This window comes from Daldinia childiae, assembly GCF_008694065.1.
Source record: "Daldinia childiae strain JS-1345 chromosome Unknown Scaffold3, whole genome shotgun sequence".
NCBI lineage: Eukaryota > Fungi > Ascomycota > Sordariomycetes > Xylariales > Hypoxylaceae > Daldinia > Daldinia childiae.
In genome coordinates this window covers 871861-891846 of record NW_022984644.1, presented here as the reverse complement: position 1 = coordinate 891846, position 19986 = coordinate 871861, and the positions used below count along the sequence as shown (strand labels likewise).

Sequence of the window (19986 nt, the reverse complement as noted above, 5' to 3'; positions counted from 1 at the left end):
ACTATAGCATTAACTCCTTGAATCTATGTATATTGCTTTCCATAGTTAGTTACTAACCCTTAGTTACACACCTACCTCCTAGAAATGGATAGAGCTATACCCCTGATTTCTCCCTAGGCCGATATCGCTCTGACTTAGCTTAGTTCTTAGACTTGGTCTCTAACCTATACGCGAGATAAATAGTTAATGATAGAGGTAGACAATACATTGCTTAGGAATTATATTAACTATATGACGGATTTATAGACAATTTGTAGTAGTGTCATAGAAAAAGCGTTAGTTTATAAAAAAGAAAAATATTAAAAAGTTAAAGACTCAGCCTCGAACACCAGTAACCACGGTATCATTACCATAAACCCCATAACAAGGTCTAGTTGAATCATTTCAAACCTCTTTATAATTCTTACCTATCAAGATTCTAAACACCCGACCTTTGACTTTCATAGTAGTATGGTACGTGCCTGACCAAGAGCCAGCTGCTCCTTTCTAAGAGGAGGAAGAATCCTAGACCATTGCTGGACGCGAAGATAACTATGGTGTTATCGGTAATACTTACTATACGAATCGATTTGATTAAGGACCTGACCTACGTGTAAATCCATCTTGGTCGTCGAGTCTGAAAAGTCACTATGGTTTGTCCTCCCTACAAAGTCGAGATGCGGTAGTGTAGGAAAATGCAGATGTGCCAACGGGTGGTACAAGAAGAACAGTGCCTTCGCCTCGCTGACTTTCGACTCACCCTATCATTCGTGTATTCGACCAATGTATTGTCGATTAATCTCTAGATCGTATACTCGGACATTTTCGGACGATGTGCCAGCCTTTCTCATCATGATATACGGTATCTCCACAACCTCAGCAATAAATCCAATCTCCGAAGTAAACTGGCTTTCATTTGTAGTTCTAGAGATTCCGTACTACCTGTCGAGCCCTATATCGCTTGGATAACGGCCTAGGATATCACACAATTGCTTCCAACATTGAAATTGTATAGAGACAATCCTTGTTTAACGAAAGCATCGATTAAATGAAGTTAAGAACTATTCCAAGATGTGTATAAAAGAGAGAGTTATCAAGCATATTAATAAGAAACAACCCTGACTAACTCGGGGATGATCTCCATCGATGCGGAAGTTACCAAAGACTTTGTCACATATTAGCGGTTGCAGGTAAACCTTCTCTACAGGTTCGGACCTGCCATATTCTCTAAGTTTTGACGATGCTAGTGGAAAAGTCGAGACGAATATAAACTCGGCAAGATCCACTACCTTTAAAATATGTATATTATGACTATACACACACTCTAGGCGTCTCGCTATATTCACATGTATAGATGTGCAGGGGGCTAAAGGACTAAGTAGACTACCAAGCTCCTGGATCGGACAGCTTTTCTAGCTGAACCCCAGCTGACTTAAAACTGAATTGGTGGATCACGCGGGGGCGCCTTCTTATGAATACCTCGGAAAGAGGCTTTACACTGATAATTCTTGTGGTTATAGAGTTTTAACTTATTTCTAAGTTCCAAGCAATACCCTCAGTCATTTTTCATTTATATGTTTTGATGAAAAACATCTAATAGTTATCTCAATGGCACAATCTAAAGGCCATCTTTTCGTTGGAGGGAAAGTATTCCTGCACGCCAAGAAACCGGGGCTCGAGACGGAGCCTCAATTTGGGGATGCAATTTACATACGCGACGGAATCATTAAGCACGTTGGTTTGGAGGAGGATGACGCTATTTCCCAGTCCCGAGCTGCCGGTGCTGTTATACACAATCTCAATGGTCGAACCATCCTACCGGGCTTTATTGATGGTCATATTCACTTGCTAAGACTAGGACAATCACTGAGTAAAGTTGGATTAGACCACTGCGAGAACTTGGACGATATTCGTAAGGCTATCAAGGATTACGCAGTTGCGAATCCTAACGAGCCGCGTATTCTCTGTAAAGGATGGATGAGATATATGTCAAAACCTCTAGCAAGTCTAGTCGATGACTTAGACCATCGGCCTATCTATGTTGATTCTAAGGATCTTCACACAACCTGGTGTAGTACCTCGGCTCTTAAGGAAATTGATGCGAAGAATCTAGCGGATCCCGAAGGTGGTAAAATCGAACGTGATTCGGATGGAAATCCTACGGGAGCTTTCGAGGAGGCCGCTGTCTTCACTATTATTTGGCCTTTCCTTGCATCACTTGCGACTAAGAACGATCTCGAAGACTGGATCCGGGCTGCGGTACAGACATACAATAAGTCTGGTTATACTGGGGCAATAGATATGGCAATGGAAGAACAAGCATGGACTACTCTTCTCGACATGCGCGAAGAACAGCGAGAACGACCATTGCCATTCCGACTTGCAGCTTACTGGCTTATGACGCCTTCAAGCTCGGAAGCCGACTGTCTTTCCCAGGTCGACCGAGCTATCGAGGTACACAAGCAGCTCAGCGCCAAGGAGTCACCAGACCTCCACGTCGTCGGTATCAAGGTCATCTGCGACGGTATCATCGATGCCTGCACCGCCTATATGTCCGATCCTTATTTGAAAGGAGCTGACGCTACGAAACATATCAACGGCGAGCCGTTCTGGAACCCCGAGATACTCAATGCGGTAGTGCGCAAAGCTGATGCCGCGGGTTTACAAGTCGCGCTTCATGCTATTGGAGACGCTGCTATTACCATGGCTGTCGATGCTCTGTCCGCATGCTCTCCGAAGAATCGTCACCGCATGGAACATCTCGAGCTTGCATCTGCTCGGGACGCCAAGCGCCTCGGAGAATTTGAAATGTTAGTTTTTTCATAAGTTCATCTATAATTGCTTTAATAGTTGATTATATACTCACTCTATTTACAGCACCGCTTCGATTCAACCTGTTCACGCCGATCCATGGATCCTCCGAGCATGGCCAGATCTTCTAGGTCACCGCTGCGAGCGCGCTTTCCCTTACCGGGAGTTCTCAGACGGTGGCGCACCGCTCGCTCTCGGCAGCGACAGTCCGACATCACCGTGGGATATCATGGGCAACGTCTACGTTGCGAGTACAAGGAAGTCTTATAGAAATACGCAATACGAGAACATTGTCAACTACAACTTCCGCCTCGGCGTATGCGAATCCGTAGTAGCTGCGAGCTATGGGTCGGCTAGAAGTGTGTTCTGGGATGAACGGCTAGGTAGCCTAGAGCCGAGTAAGGTTGCGGATTTTACGATATGGGATATGGACTGGGATAAAGACAAGCTTCTTGGTGCTGCGGTGAAGGAAACGTGGTTTAATGGTGAAAAGGTTTGGGGCGCAGAATAAAATATGAATATATTCTGATTTGACTTAGAAGCTCAGTTCTTAATATAGTATAAGTTAAATAACCTTACAGGGGTTCTTAAGATCTCAATAAGAATGATTTAACAAGGCGATCAAGAGTGGGGCTCGACACACCAACTTCCAATAGAAAAAGCATTTTCTTTTTTCTATAACTAGCTGAGAATTCCATCTACGTCACCACGAAGTCGTGACATATTTGACTCTTAAAGCAGCACATGTACACGATACCGGATTGACAAGTATATAACATGTAGCCACCCACCCATCCATTCATAGTGTTTATCTATACCTAATCCATACCCCTCTCCCCTAACCCAACCATCTCCACGATGGCATCAGGCATGCTACACAAATTCCTCCACCTAACCAACTTCCGGAGTCCCTTCCTACGCACGGTAGTACCTAGCGTCGCAGCGGCTTTTGCCTTGCAGACAGCCGTAGCCATCCCATCAATCGCTGCTCAAACCGAGCGTTTCTACGATATCTCCGGCTCCGCGACGTTCCTCACCGTCACCCTACTAAGCTTGTACCTTCCCAGCCTCCGTGCCCGCGCTGCTGCCTCGCTGGCTGGGGCCCCGAAGCCGCCGTTACCAAGCCTGTTAGGCCCGTTTACGGCGACTGCGGGCTTTCATTGGCGCCAGGTAGCGCTGAGCGCTGCTGTGGTCTTTTGGTCTGTTAGATGTGCGTAATTCTCTCTATTTTTGTCCTAGTGCTTTAATAGGTATAGTATTCAGTACTATGGGATGGAATTCAGTGCCTCTGTTATGTGAGAAGGTTAAGTTATTAATATACCTCTGTAGTGGGCACGTACCTCTTCCGCCGCGTCCTGCACCAAGGCCACGACTCCCGCTTCGACACGCTCCGCGGGTCGCCGGGTAAGTTCGCAGGCGCCTGGTTTGGCCAAGCGACATGGGTGTCGCTGTGTCTAGCGCCCGTGCTGGCCGTTAACGCGGTACCACCCGCGGCGCTTGCCGCCGTGCCGCTACGGGTAACTGATGTCTTGGGCCTGGCGCTGTTTGCCGGCGGGTTCGCGCTCGAGATCGTTGCTGATTGGCAGAAGGGTGAGTGGTTGCACCGTCGCAAGGAGAAGTTGCATGATGAGCCGTTCATGACGAAGGGTCTGTGGAGTCGGAGGTAAGTGTTCCTATAAGTGGTACTTAGGTAGTTATGAAAGATTGTGAGAAGCTGATAAATGTGTAGCCAGTACCCAAATTACTTGGGTGAATGTACGCTGTGGACGGGTATAGCTACTACAGCTGCTGGTGTCTTGGTGGCACGTCCAGTTCAGGTTGGACTTGGGTTTTCGGGTGGCTTGTTGGGCAAGCTCCTAGTCTTGGTAGTATCGTTTGTGAGCCCGGCGTTTATAACCTCTTTGCTGTTGAAAGTGTCCGGTGTGCCGTTGAGTGAGAAGAAGTACGATGCTAAGTATGGCCATCGTAAAGATTATCAGGAGTGGAAGCGAAATACGCCCAAGTTTTTCCCTAAGTTATACTAAGAAGTCATGATAATGTATATTATATTTGGAAAGCCACGATTTTATACATATTACTTGCGAGTCACACGTATAAGTTTCTAGGGTAATATCCTCATTATAAATCAGATTGGTATTCATTACGAGGTATCCAATGCTCCAATGCTCATTGCCTCAGCGCCAAACCTATTTGAAAGGCCCAATATCCAACAGCAACCCATCTGATTTAAATCACTTGTAAAATGACTTGACCTTCTCGACTTCGTCGTAACTACCTAAGTAGATACCTGATCGATCGTGAATGTGTTCGGGGACGACTTCAAGCATACGTCTCATCTTGCTGTCCACGGCTTGGCCACCGGCTAAGGAACTATCAGTATAATCCCGAAAAAAAGATACCGGGGTCATCACTTACCATTTTCAAAAACCATAGCCATAGGTGCGCATTCGTATAGAATACGCAGCTTACCCTTAGGGCTCTTCTTGTCGGCGGGATAGGCGAAGATACCACCGTACAGCAGCGTTCGATATGCGTCAGCCACCATGCTACCAATATATCTAGCGCTATAGGGTTTCCCGTTACCCTGAGGGTATTTGAGAGAGTTGAAGTACTCCTTGGTATGGTCTTCCCAGTAGAGAGAGTTACCCTCGTTGACGGAGTAAATAGCTCTCTGCCTCGGGATTCGCATATCCGGGTGTGTTAAGATGAACTCGCCGAACGAATTATCCAACGTGAAGCCATTGACAGTGCCGCCCATCATTGTGATGACGAGCTGAGCAGACGCGCCGTACATGGTGAATCCGGCAGCAAGAAGTTCTGTTCCAGGCTTCAGAATATCTTCCTTTGTTCCCGTAGAACCCTCGGCCAACTTATGAACACCGAAGATAGTTCCAACGGAGACACCAGCATCCAAGTTGGAGCTTCCGTCGATAGGGTCGCAAGCTACAGCGTATCGAGCTCCGGTGTGATCTTTAAAGTATATTACCTCCTCTTCCTCTTCCGATACTAACAATGCACACTTCCCCGATGATTTCATAGCTGCTATGAAAAGGTCATTTCCGATGACGTCAAGCTTCTTCTGGTCGTCACCCGTCGCATTAGATTGACCGGCGAGACCTGTCAGGTTTACTAGTGTGGCTCGGCGAATATAATGAGAGATGGCCTTGAAGGAGAATTGAAGAGCGTGGCATAATAATCTGATAAGAGTATCAAATTAGCTATAGTTGATTTACTGGTGGTTCCTGGATAAAATAGGAACATACGTGAAATCTCCAGTTGCCTCTTTGTGTTTGGTCTGCTCTTCTGTAAGGAAACGAGTTAAGGTCACAATGTTTGTGTTTACAGTAGCCGTTTCTGCTGGTGGTACATCATTGCCGTTCGACGCCATTATGCTTAGAAGAGGTAAGGAAGATCTAAAATTAAGCCGAGGGATGAGAGAGGAAGGGAGGGAGGCACAAAAGGAACCTAATAGGTTTTACTTGGGGTAAGTTCAGGTACTAATTACGGAGAAATGGAGAGAATAGAATCTTGGAGTAATGGGGAAATTGGGTTAATGAGGATTTGGTAGAACTTGATTTGATTTGATTTGATTTAATAGGTTAGAATCCGGCAAGTTATCGTGAGAAAGATCAAACGAAAATATATGGTGTTGCTCAGAATTATATGCCGAGGGGGTTATTGGAAAGTTTATAAAGCGTCTAATTACGTCTTTGTCATTCTTCACACTGTTTTCAATGTGTTGTTACTGGTTTGCTCGGTACTGCGGGTAACAACAGCACGATGACATACGGCATCATCCCGAGCAGACCGCCATGCAGTCATTCTAGACCCCAGGACCCAGAAGTCCCCATACACCGGCCAAGGGGAAATGTGGGCTGGGCAATAGTGTAGCCGGATAGCTGATGGCGGATGGATTTGATGGATTCTAAAAAAGAGGATTTTTCGGGTCATGGTATTTAAGCCGCCATCTGCCATCCGCCATCGATTATACCGAGGCGGGAGATACGGAAGATGCCGGTAAGCTCGGCCTTTAAACGTCACCTATTTTTGATACGCGTTGTGTGAGCTATCGGACTGAGATGAGCGCCCTTGATTCGTTCGAATATCTTCATGTGACACGGTAAAAGTTTTTGTTTTTGTTACTGGGGGTTATTTTATTAGAAAATACTTTTGACCGCGGAATGAGGTAATACAAGTATTACATTATGTACGTGTTTCCCGACGTACCCAGAAATAAATCGGAGTTAGTTGAGATAGTGAGGTAACACAGAAAAATTGACATCGCTATGATGCAGATGAGGGGTAGAGAACAGGGAGAGCTTTAGAGCTAAGATCACTAGGGCCGAAAGAGGGGCACGGGCTGCACCTGTTGGTATCGGTCTTAGGTAGCTCCGGCTCCAGGATTTCTGCACGTGCCTGTCTTACCTTAGGTAGGTGGGCACCTGCAGTGGTACCTGGACGGGGTTTGATTGATCCGAACTTCTCGGATTATTAACCTTCCTTTTCCCGGCGCGAGTCCACCAGGCACGCCCCACTTAGTTTGAAGCTCAGAAGCTAGAAATAATTTTTTTTCTTCCTCCAACCATCGTCAATTCTTCCTTCTTAACAACATCACCCAAATAATGTTTCTCTGAACGCGATGTAAGTACACAGAAATTCCTTCTATTCATCTTTCATTGATGACAAGTTGTAAACCGCAAACTAGAGTCTTTGACCTACGGGAATGAAACTGTTTTTACACGTCAGTCTGAGGATATATTCGGATCTTAATTTCTTAATGAAACCATCTCGAGCTTCATTATGCTAATGCGATCCCAGGTGATCCGCCCTCCCTCGGGGTATTGGGTCTGTTGCGATCTAGCTCAAATAACACCTAACAGGTAAGCTTTCTTCTCCATCCTGTCTTCCATATTACCAAAATGATGATTCTTTCTATGCAAATGCATAGCTGGAAATTACCGTCCGAGGCTTATGCTCTTGAGGAAAAAAACTGGCTGTTGTCTGATATATATTTCCTGCATCTCGATTTCGCAAACCTTGACATCTATATGGTTGCTAATATCGCGTATAGATGGTCCAAGTGACTAATTGCCAAACGGTATGCAAATTTTCAACTCGATATTATATCCTCAAATGATGAAGCGGCACTGGGCTCCGAATTTTTATTATATGAGTCGATACGCCATCTTGCGGCAGGCCTAGAAAACCTCGCCCACTGATTACGATATCCACGTCTCTATCGATTAATCTCGCATCGAGCATGTCGGCTAACATGGGATCTCCGAAGCAGTATTCTATCAATATTTGTTCTACAACTTGGTATTCAATGATCAACTGGAACATTGATTGTAATTGTCTTGTGGCAATGAATATAAACCTTGGCTTCGTGACATGTGTGACTAAGGTAAGCAATATTTTTTTTATCTCAACATCAAAAACAACCACCTACCTGATGAGCACAGATGACGAGTCTGATTCGGGTTACCGTTGTAGACAACCTAATTACTACCATTCATGCATTTTCTGAACTATTGTTTTTGTATCACTGTCATCATTTATTATATGGTCGACCTATTCTAACTTTCAGTTATAGATGTAATGTCTAGTCCTACAGCTTCGGTTAGTACACGCCCAATACTTGAAAGACAACATGCTGCTGCAATATGATGATCCGACTAAAAAATTGACAAGCATATGTCAGAGCTTTACGGCGTTGATGACTCCGGTCATGTCTGACTGCAGCAGATGGAATCTTTTCACACTCGCTCAAGCATTGCTCTGGGCTAACTTGTTGAAATGATAGTATTTACTGAATGTTACTGGCAGTGACCTTGTTGTCTTATGCTTGGCTAATAAAGGTAAGAGCTCGAATTTCTCATTACTGCTACAAACCCTATAATGATGAACCAATAATTTCACGACGGTCAACATAGCTCGACAGCTTTGATGATATTGCCTTTGACAGGGCTGTGGATCTGATATAGGGTTTCAAACTTGGTTGTTTTTTCCCCGTCGTTTAGAATCAAGCTGACTGATTCTCTAGTGCTATACCATGCTCTTATAACTAATATACGGACATATTACCGCTTTGGCTAGTTTACTGTGAGTATCAACAGGTAAGTGATATAAAGTAATGCTTGGTTTCTTTAGCTGTACTAGACTATCCAGCAAGTTAGCATAGGATGCAGGAATATATTGTACATGGTTCCTACTCAACGTGTAATCAGAATAGTTAACAATGGTAATATTGAAGTTTGCGAAGTACTGCTTTTTCGTCTCTGGCGTCAATGTTTGAAAAGTTACTAAATAGAGGAGTTGTGCCGTGCCGTCCGTATATTGGAATTATCGCTGAAAATTCAATTGTGTTACTATGTACCTAGACAGTCAACTATTAATAGGTAAGGTATATGCGTATGATACGACCTCTTGTTTGGTTTTAAACCATCTCGGGCACATGTTAACTGCATCAGCGAGGCTTAATAGATCATTGTGTATAATATCAACAATTCTTTATTGTTCAGGTATGGGTATCTAGTATGATGATTTAGGCCAAAGTGGAAGATTCCAATGATAAATAGATATGCTGTGCAAAGTACTATATAAGGGTGAGAGTTAGGGTTATGAACCAAGTAGTATCGCAACAATAACACTGCCGCCGACAGCTAATCCTAAGTCAATACTAGGCTTTACCCTTGGCATGGCTACACTTGATGGTGTTGCGGTAGCTGTAAACAAGCCGGTGAGCTGTGTCGTAGTTGTCGAGGGATCGGCAACAGCAGAAGCTGGCGGGGTCGTCACCGTCGGACCTGTTTGTACAACGCCATTGACGACGAAACCATCGCCGTTTAGAATGGCGCTACGTTGCTCTTCACCACAACTACCGGGCACGTCGCGAAGCCAGCAGGTTGGTGACGGGGCGGCGGGGAGGTCAAGGGCGCTGTTGGCCTCGGTGGAGCCTGTGGTGTTGTACGTAGAAAGGTCGATGTTCTCTCCTGTGGATACGCTGTCGCCACGGATGACTCGCGCGAATATTTCGAAAGCCGTGGCTGGCTGATAAGCTGGTACAAAGTGGCCTGCTTGGTACACGCGGCTGAAGGACAGGTTGCCAAATTGCCGCACTACGCCGCCGACGTAGCTGTCGTTGACGATGATAGGCGCATATCCGGCAGACATGAAGGATGATTCATAGCCTGCTACGGATGAGGCGAGCGCTAGGGATACTGCCTCGCCGCCCAGCCAGTTGCAAATATAGTCTCGGTCGCCGTATATAAATCCTACGCGAATACCTGCGTTGAGGAGTGAGGCTAGCTTGGGTACCATTGCCTCGCGCTCGTAGTCCCCAGTGGAAGCAAAGGCTGCGGCAACCTGGCTGTTGGTCTCCGTGTAATTGAGGCGCGTACCAATGGCTCTTTGGAATGTTGGCGTGTTCACGTATTCTAGATATCGCCGGGGCGGAAATGAGTCGGGCAGAGGCGCCGCGATATCATAGAGGCTGCGGCCAGCATCTGAGTAAGGTAACATTACGTTATTGGTACAGTTATTATAAGCGGACTCGCAGATGCGGTTCACGTCTGGGACCGAACCGCTGTTATTCGGGTCTTTACTAGCAACTGCGGTTCGACATTGGTTGATCAGATCTCGACACCCACCGTCAGTATAGAAGCTAGCATTGGCCATTTTTGCTCTGACGGAGTTGATGGCAGGAAACCCGTAAGGATTGTTAACCGCCATGATGGGATAATACGGTGCTTGGATCAGGTCGTCGACACAGCCGTTTACAATACCAAGTGAGACAAGGCGAATCTCAACAGAGGTGCTATTTGAAATAGTCCTATTGCCTCGAACGGCGTTCATCTGTTCCCATTTCTGCGCAAACGCAGGGCCGTACTTCCCTCCGTAGCTTTCCGAAAACAGATTCACGCCCAAGATGTTGTCCTTTGGAGGATTCAATTCCGGGAAAGCCCCTAAGAAACCTTGTAGCATATGCCATATGGCAATAGCTGATGTCTCGGTCGTGTTAGACGTATGGTTGATATTCATAGAACTGAATGTACCGTCTAGATATGCGCTCGGTGGTAGCGAATCCGGTCTCTTGTCAGGTGGGGTATAGATTTCGTTAGTGAGCAAGTCGATAGAACCTTTCGTATGAACATCATAGGAAAATCCAACTTGGTTCGGTTGATCTATAAATAACATATTCGACGCCCTATCCCAACCCCATTCTCGCGCTATAGTGGTGAACTTGTCGGTGCCATTATCAACTACCTCGCAAGGACCGTTCTCTGTAAAGAAGCCGAACATAGAACTCGATCCCGGGCCGCCATTGAGCCAGATGGTTAGGCTAGAATTGGCTTGCTTATCCCGCGCCCCAACAAACCAGAAGAAAGTATTGGTAGGGAAATCACCCGGGAGGCTCACCCAGCCAGTATACTGAGTTTGCGACTCGAATGCGGTGTTACAGGCTCCATGAGGTACTTTATAGCTGATCTTGATATTAGGGTCGATCGGTGAGGAAATGGTAGTGAGATTCAGGTCCTGGGACGTAGAATTCGGGAATTGACCATTGACGAGGCATAATAGTTTTATAGCAGCAACTAGAACTGCATTAGCGCAGTTCAGTCGCATTATCGCCGTCTGATGGTCGTCATTCTTGGTCGTAATTGGCTCTCAGGCCGAAGAATATAGGATGGAAGGTTACGAGAACCAAGACAAGGCAAAAGTAGCAATAGAAGGTAATTAAGTAGGTAGTTAGTGAGATAAGAAGTTATAGCTAGATAGCTAATATCTTAGAATTCAATGTGTGAGCTGATATATGAGGTATCTAAGGTATAGTACAAATGAAGATTGGAGTGGGCAAGTTCGTGATTGCGGGCTCCTGCGAGATCATGTGGAGATTGAAAGCGGTTCCGTAAATCGATCTAAACCCCATATCACACTAGCCTCGGGTACCTTGCATTAGATATCCCCCGATTACTCGATAGCATTTTATATATATACATAAATTGCAATCCATTTATGCAACCTCTGATGAAAAAGCTATATAAAGGTGCTCAAAGGGTCATTCAAGTTTTAGGTCTAAAAGACTTCTTATATGTCAATCTAAGAAAATGCTGATCAATGAAGATTTATTTTCGACCTTATATCTTATAACCTACAATATAATAGAATTCTATCAGGGTAAAAGGAATAACACGCTTCGCGTCGAAATATGCATCAAGCCCAGAGTACACTAGTTTTCAGCTCAGCTGGGGCTGAGCTTGACCCGAATTAGCACAATATGATAAGAAGTTCATTATATTCTCTTTTCTTAGTATATTCATTATCTATGAACAATTTTGTATATATATTCCGTTTATTAGGCAGGGCGCCAAAATGTCTTCGACGGGTTCAGGCTACTCGGCCACCGATATCATCACCTTTATTGGTATTCCCTTAGCCGTCCTTGGCGTCTTGCCTATCCTATACAACACCGTCGCAACGCTAGCCGCCCTATCTAAGATTAAGCGCATGCTTAGACACGGTCGTTTAACAGCATTAACGCGTAGCGATGTGGTGAACCGAGTAATAGAGGTGGAATTACCACGATATGCTGTCACGCCATGTGATCGCTTCGAGGAGACTGAGCTATACTGGCGGCCCTCTCGGCAACCTAGCTCTATTCCCGGTGGATCGTGGACTACTTTCAACTGGCAGACTCGCGCTATCGGCGCTAAAACTCAGCGTGTGGAATACGCGGACCAGCTTCGACAACCACAGGTCGACGTAGCATTTGACAAACTCATCGCGTATTTACTAGACCTAGGTGCCATCCCTGATGCGCACGGCTGGAAACTATTGCGTTCGACGGGGCTATGGACCCCCACGGGTTGCTCGTTACTGAAGTCACCTGATGGGCAGCATGAGGCTTTGACTATCGCTCCTCTAGACGATTCCGATGGACATCTGTCTCTTAAGGCGAATTGGTCATCGCATTGGACAACTCGGGATTTCTCTTCCTTACCCCCTTATTGGGTAAGGCTTCTACCACCGCCTCAACCAGAACCATCTGAGATTACTAGAGGGGTTGGCCCCGAAGAGACGCCTTCTTCTGCTCAGGGAGAGGCCGAAGAGGGTGATATAGAAAAGGGTAAGGAGAAAAGGCATAGTAGCTTACACAAAGAATCTCTCGACTCGATTCAAAAGCAGGCTGAGAATAACTCTAGAGCAACTATAACATGCCAGATATCCGTTGAAGGCCTAATATCTGCGAAGAGTCAGGAGGATGAAGCCGTAGGATCGCCTATAAATCTACAAAACCTTTATATTGAGCATCTTCGGATCCGCCCTGGCAAGACCGATGGCATTTGGTTTTCTAGCGTCGCGACAGCTTATGGGACTACGAGCCAAACCGTGCTATGGAACTACAAAATCCCCGATGAGATTCTCAACTTTGCCCGGCGGGACAGTCTACCCTGTGGTATACTTGTACTCCTAGGCGTTGTGGATGCCTCACAGACACCTGAGTGGGCTACCAACTATAACGGACAAGAAGAGGCTCGAGATCTATTCTTCAGACGCAGTGCCGACCAGCGCGCCGCTATAATGGCCGAGTCGAAGATGACCCCTCCTCAGCGGGAAATTGCTGCTCGAGATCGGATGCAGAGGGAGATGAACCAGAGATTACAAGACAGTGAGTAATCGTCATAGAAACTTATGAGAAAGGTGATGCTTATCTTACTCGTTAACAGTGCGCGACCATTCAAGGCTCGAGAACCAGCGTCGCGAAACGCGCACGTCCGAGGCGCTGCAGAGCCCAAAATGGGACACGAAGCTTGTGGCCGAGCATAATCTGCACTGGCTCAAGCGGAACCAGGAACTTGCGATCGCTAGCGGCGTTAACATTACTTCTGACACAACTCTCAGGGACGTGGTAGGCTCGCTACTACACCGGATGATCCTTGATGGCCAGTTCGCCTCGTCGATTTGCAAGATGCTCGACCTGTGGAAATCCTGGGCCGATAACGGCGGCATGAGGAGGTCTGATTTGGAAGCATTGCGAGAAGATCAAGTAGTCTTTGCTTTGGCTAGTCTGCTGGTTGCTCTGGTTAAGGATACTTCTACAGCACATGAGGGCACGCTGTCCTTGGATTTGCAGGAATGTCTGCAGATGTGGAAGATTGTGAGACTGGGATGAAAACTACCACTAGCTGTCTATATTTACCATTTATCTTCTTGGTATCAAATTAGACCGTGTCGTCTTAAGTGTGGAGGAATTCATATAATGTTCAGTTTGTGTTGGGGTCGGAATGTTCCAGCGACCTGGGTTCAGTATACCGAGGTAGGTAGGAAGATCGGAGCAAAACATATATCTATTTTAGGTATATTAAGTACCATATTGAACCTTGGCCATACCTCCATGTTCCCCTATTCCAATATCAATCCCTTTGATCTCGTGCATGGCTTAGCCTAATGACTTCTAAAGGAGAACTTGCTATGATGATATAGCGAGTTCTTCTGATTTAAGATTTTGCCTCATGTCTCTGATTGTCGATATTGTCTAGTCTGAAGTTGGTTTACCACCGAGGTCGATATTTGAGCCCAAAATAGGTAGTTTCAAGGCCACGCAAAGCATTGGGAAAATTTCCTCGTGAAAAAGTCGCAAATGGTTTTGAAGGGATGAAGTTGAGATCGATAGATGAATGCTACGATGCTCTATTCCAGAACCATTAGCAAACACACCTACTAATATTATCCCTTACACATATATCTCTCCTTACAGAAATAGCGACGATATAAGCTAAAAATATCATGATTTTAATTGCTCCTTGTATCATTCTTCATGAGATATTTAAAACTTTGAGCTAGACAGATTCTAAATACACATGGCGTAGATACTTAATATGGTGCGGTTCATGTATAAGCCCTTGCGTCGAGACGCTATAACCCTAGGGTGTGTTTAAATATTTAGGGCTCGTATTAATCTCATATCACGCTGTATCACCATAGTTTGAAAACATAGGCCTTTCTTTAAACTAGGTAGTTATAGCTCCAATTGCTCGACCTCGTACGCCGGCACCATTGGAGTTACTGTGTGGTCTAGGGAAAAAGTCAAAGGTTACTTAATAGATTAGGTACGTTGCTTAGTTTAAAACAGATGATACAGCTTCTTACCTACCCAGCAATAATACTTCAGCAATTATTTTAAACGTTTGCCCTTCGAATCCTTAACCACGCCGATAAATTTACCTCCCTCATATCACCGTCAATCTCCATTTCGCATTCGCAACCCGACCCCACTTCTTTCTATTTCTCTATTTTTAGAAACGATTAGCTCAAGGGACAAAGCTACGGTGGACTATTAGTCCAACTGTGCCAAAATCAAGAAAATGGGTGGGAGCTGTCCAAAAAGGGTAATTTAATAAGCAACGCTAGGTGCACAGTATCCCGAAATACCTGAGATATAAGATTTTTTATATTATTTATCATTATTTTTATTATTATATATACATAACGCGATATATACTCAAATAACTTCATGAATATAGCGTTTTAAGTATTGTAATTGGTATCATTTTATAGCTTCAATTAATGCGAAATTAATGATTCAAGTTGCATCTTTATATGTCTTTTTGCTAGAATATCATATCAATATCAAATAGGTGCTATGTAGAAGGACTAACACGTGATACCCTTCAAGACCACCACCTTAAAAATGCTATAGATAGGTATTTCAACAACGGATAAACTATCCAATACGTATCTTATAAACATGCAACTTAGATTGTTATTTTCGCATTAATTGAAGCTATAAAATGATACCAATTATAATTTTTAAAATAGGATATTCGCGAAGTTATTGCAGTGTATAAGTTGCATTCTGTATATTTACGTATTTGTATATGTTTAAGGTTAAAGTAAAGGTTAAATCTGATTGGTTGTTATCTTTAGCTCGTGGGGAAAGGGAAAGTAGCCCGTAATGTATTTAATAATGTTTATAATTATATGGTGTTTCCAATATCTTTACGAATCCAGGGTCAAGTTATATGAAATTGGGATTGAAATTTTTGTCTTTTTTTAATGAAAATACCAATACCAATTCCAAGTAATTCGAACGTATATTAGTAAAGTTATCCCCATATAAACGGTATGTATTACCTTATAAATTGTGTATATAGTAGAAATAGCCGAACTTATACTGTAATCTTAATGTTACTATTACCTTATTTGATATAGTGCGACTGACTTTTTTGATTTTGGCACAGTTGGACTAATAGTCCACCGTAAAAGCCTTGTATTCATGTAGTACGTTACTCTATCGGAAGCTGGTCGGAATGTTGTTGTGAATAGCTCCGGGGGTACAGTACAGCCGTGTCTCGGCTCCTGGCATGAGGCGCGGAGAACATATTGGATTAGTCTAGGTGACACATGTTGGATGGTGCGACCAATAGTGCAGATGCATTAGGGGGCAGGAGTTCTAACTTGGTAATAGACGTAAATCAACTAGGTTGTTTTCTATGTCTCTATATATGATACTGTATTCAAGGTATGGTTGGGATCGATTCATCGCTATGGAGTAAATAATACGGAGCTTAGTAACACGGCATCGAGATGGTGTTGCATTCAGCCGCACAAGGTAGTAAAAACTAGATGGTATATTGCCCAATAAAAATATACCTCGAAAGTATTCCCAAATATATACAAGAATTGATCAACCAACGCCGACCCAATGCAATATTAATTAACCCCTAACCGCCCCCACTGGATACTCAAAAATCAACACGCTTCTTGATCTATCTGTAAGTCTAGATTGGTTGGCCTTTAACTAGGAAAGGGTGCGCTTCCGTGTTGAAAACCCACGTGTTGTCGTGGCCAGCATTGACCTGCCACGCCGCGTCGTCCGCCTGGATTAAGTAACTATACTTCAGGACCTCGGCGAACCAGAAGCTCTCCTGGAAATCGTCGAATCCACCGCCACCTTCGGCATTCACGTTCTGGATGGAGCTGTATCCGACACCTGCGCTGCATGTCTTATTGATGTTTTGGAACGCCTCCCAAGCCCAATCCTGGTACTTGGTATCTCCAGTCGCGCGGTACGCGTAGTAGAAGCTTTCGACGACCTCGGGCCGCAGCACGTAACTCCCGCCGCCGGATGGGATCCAGAAGCCAGCAGTCTCATAGAAGCTAGCGGAATCCTGTGGGGGCGGGCCATTATTACTAGCATTGGTTGCTACATTGCTGTCTTGCCAGTAGAAAACTTCCGGTCCAATACCGGTGACGGTCGCAAGGTAGGTCTCGTGACAGGCATTCACAAGTTCGAGTCCGAATTTGGTGTACTTATCATTGTCGAGGGTTAAGCCGCCGAGAATGAAGCTGCCTCCGTCGAAGCACGCAAGATGAGTTGACACAAATTCTAGCTGGTCATATCCACCGTAGGCAGCAAGGAATGTCATATCGGGGCGACTGGTCGGGTTAGATGCTAGATACTCGATGCTAGAGTCGGCGGCGGCAATCCATCGATCTTTATAAACGCCGAAGCGGTCTTGGTCGTAGACATACATCTTGATGAGATACTCGTAGAATGAATCCGTGCCGCCATTCCAGCCACCGCTGGAGTCTGCGAAGGTGCCATCGGAAACTTTGACATTGGTTCCGATCAATCCAGGATACGGCTCGCCTACATCTGGATTACGTACGTTGAGAAGGTAGTCCTCAGCGACCTGTGTTAACTTTGCATATTTATCATCTCCCGTGATGTCACTCAAGTGAGTCCACTCCAGTACCAAAGTTCCAATAGTGGCAATACCATTGGTGGTATCACTACCGACGTGATACCCATCTGAGCTGTAGATTAGTGTGTTTATAGGAACTCCGCTAGGGGTGTCGAAAGTCACGCTGAGGATATCAGCTAGATTAATTGCTTGCTGAAGAATTTTGTCAATCGAAGATTGATCCTTTGCGTATTGCTTTAGAGGACCATTCAGAAAATCGTATGCTGGTGTATAGTGAGTTAATGGTTATGTTTAGAGTGATCCTCGCTGTGGCTTACCTGAGAGGAGACCGCCCAAGTAGCGGATAGTAGTTTCAAATACAGAGACACTTTCTGAGCCGGGAGCAGTAGCATTAAAGTTAATGGACTGGATATGGTCTACAATAGCATTGATCACATCTCCATTTTCCATTACGAGAGCCGTAGAGATGGCATCAACCGCGCTGGCTCCCCATCCATTTCTGTCATTTCAGTTAGTCCACGCTCAAATTCACCTTTAAGATATTCACATACCGATCATTTTGGTATGTCTTTGAGATAGGCCTTAAAGTGTCGTTAGGGAACGCATATTGGTAGTAGCCATCCCAAGAACGTTGGAACGCCGCCTTAACAGCATCGGCTCTTTCAGGATGAGACACGTATGAAGGCTGGGCTATAGCACAAGAGGCACTGCCTAGAAAGGCGAGAGCCTGTTTAGTGTTCACCATAGTTGTGTGATATGCGATAATTCCAGCTATTTCTAAAATATGATGCGAATACAAGCGAATGAACCTGCGGACTGAGCTAGTGAGGTTTAAATAGCTGACATTAGGAATGAAGAAAGGAGATAAGGAGAGGGAATAGGTCCGAGTCTTATACTAAGTCTGAGCGTTGCGGTATGTGAACTACTTAGACATGGGGGCCTCAGGGTTGTAACAATTTGCTACAGAAGGCGAATGTCTGTCACCTGCATAAGCCATATCTACTAACTAAATCAGCAGCCAAAGGGACCAAGAGCTTGGACAGGAGGTATTTCATAATTCGACTGCAATAACAGGGATATCATGCCTGTAGATTATGCTTGTAAGTTAAGTATGTGTGTGTGGATGTGAGGGTATGTTGTTTGGTAACTTGAACTAACACTGCGACCAGCCAACCTTGGCTTGTAGTCTTATCAATATGTATCAATATATGTCGAGCGGTGTCTTTGCGGCTCGCGAGTTTATTGGGGACGGGGATCAAATCTCTAGTGCCGTCCAACAAGACAGGGAGGTCAAGCATGCTCGGTATGCAAGCTAAGGGTCTCTGCAATGCAACTTTGATGATCACAGACTGTAAGCACGAGGATCCCAAGTCTCACTCAAAATGGGCCATGTGGCACGGATTGAACATCACGAATATGTTACCCCGAATAGCTAATAGCTCATATGATAGAGCGCTTAGACAGTGCCCTAATCAGGACTAGGTGTCCGTCCGGCGACGAAGGGAGAAACGTTACCAGTTAAAATCCCAGGTTTATAGGTAACCACTTACTAGTACCGTATTCTAGGCAATACATAGTCGAGATGCGCGGATACTTGATAATTAAGAAAAATGTATGACCTTCCAAAAGGGGCAACGGATCTGCAGGTCCAAGAGATGTCGCCTAAGAAGCAGGATTAGGGAAGAGGATAACGGGCCGTAAATAGGTAATATGTCAAAGAGGTGGAGATTCCAGGTTCGATGTCTTGTGACCAAGACACAAGCAAAATCCGCTTGATAGATTGCCAAGGCAAGGTTGGACGGGGAAATATCATATTTGCATTTGTGGGAATTTTGTCTTAAACTATAGGCGGAAGATTAAATTAAGATTTTTAAACTATATCTGTGCTATGAGGTCAGCGCATACCTACTGTAATTAATAGGGGATAGACGGAGGCGTTTAAGGAAGCTAGGGCTACTATATTACCTGTTCGTGTTTGATGTTTGTAAGTTAGCGACATCTGTAGCTTCTAATGAGAATCCAACGTTACTGGACGCGTGCCTGAACTTAATCTCTCCCCCGCGCTATTTAGCGCCCCTAACCCCCAACCCCAACTATTTTAATTAAGCTCCGGTACCTTACCCCAAAACTCAAGATTATCGGCACTTCATAGGCAAAGTCTGGTCGAGGTAAGAATTAACTTAGCTCTTATCTAAGCTGTCGTGCGGGGAACCCATGCGAAAGGGAAAAAAAGGGGGGGTACAAACCGCCGAAATTAAAGATTCGGATTCTCGCAGGTACCGATCGATGATGGGCTCGCCCCCAACCTCATATCCATGCATAGCAGCAATTCATCGTGGAACTGATTGTTGTACATATTTAATATGCACAAGTCAAAGGAAAAGCACACAACATATCGTATATGCACTATTAGAGTCCAACATATGTCTAAGTATATTATAAGTATATTATAGTTTTGATGCAGGGCCTTTTCTAATCCGATTCGTTG

The 19986-nt window shown here is 44.8% G+C and overlaps 6 protein-coding genes across 6 annotated transcripts; 3 read left to right on the top strand and 3 right to left on the bottom strand.

Annotated features, from left to right (window-relative positions):
* Positions 1–1587: 1587 nt before the first annotated feature.
* On the top strand, positions 1588–3301 carry GL218_02985 (putative amidohydrolase YtcJ; the record flags this gene model as incomplete). The annotated part of the gene is made up of 2 exons (XM_033579528.1): positions 1588–2789; positions 2857–3301. 2 exons carry the CDS (start codon positions 1588–1590, stop codon positions 3299–3301), a joined length of 1647 nt encoding a protein of 548 aa, XP_033436951.1.
* A 347-nt stretch (positions 3302–3648) lies between these two features.
* On the top strand, positions 3649–4814 carry GL218_02984 (uncharacterized protein; the record flags this gene model as incomplete). Its single annotated transcript, XM_033579527.1, has 3 exons — positions 3649–4000; positions 4120–4453; positions 4520–4814. 3 exons carry the CDS (start codon positions 3649–3651, stop codon positions 4812–4814), a joined length of 981 nt encoding a protein of 326 aa, XP_033436766.1.
* Positions 4815–5021: 207 nt separating this feature from the next.
* On the bottom strand, positions 5022–6178 carry GL218_02983 (Fructose-1,6-bisphosphatase; the record flags this gene model as incomplete). Its single annotated transcript, XM_033579526.1, has 3 exons — positions 5022–5152; positions 5206–5987; positions 6054–6178. 3 exons carry the CDS (start codon positions 6176–6178, stop codon positions 5022–5024), a joined length of 1038 nt encoding a protein of 345 aa, XP_033436952.1.
* A 3230-nt stretch (positions 6179–9408) lies between these two features.
* GL218_02982 (Carboxypeptidase S1 like protein A) lies at positions 9409–11415 on the bottom strand (the record flags this gene model as incomplete). The annotated part of the gene is made up of 1 exon (XM_033579525.1): positions 9409–11415. One exon carries the CDS (start codon positions 11413–11415, stop codon positions 9409–9411), a length of 2007 nt encoding a protein of 668 aa, XP_033436773.1.
* Positions 11416–12162: 747 nt separating this feature from the next.
* On the top strand, positions 12163–13963 carry GL218_02981 (uncharacterized protein; the record flags this gene model as incomplete). Its single annotated transcript, XM_033579524.1, has 2 exons — positions 12163–13459; positions 13518–13963. 2 exons carry the CDS (start codon positions 12163–12165, stop codon positions 13961–13963), a joined length of 1743 nt encoding a protein of 580 aa, XP_033436774.1.
* A 2608-nt stretch (positions 13964–16571) lies between these two features.
* GL218_02980 (putative mannosyl-oligosaccharide alpha-1,2-mannosidase 1B) lies at positions 16572–18243 on the bottom strand (the record flags this gene model as incomplete). Its single annotated transcript, XM_033579523.1, has 3 exons — positions 16572–17761; positions 17816–17997; positions 18050–18243. The coding sequence occupies 3 exons, from the start codon at positions 18241–18243 to the stop codon at positions 16572–16574; spliced, it is 1566 nt and encodes a 521-aa protein (XP_033436775.1).
* Positions 18244–19986: the final 1743 nt, after the last annotated feature.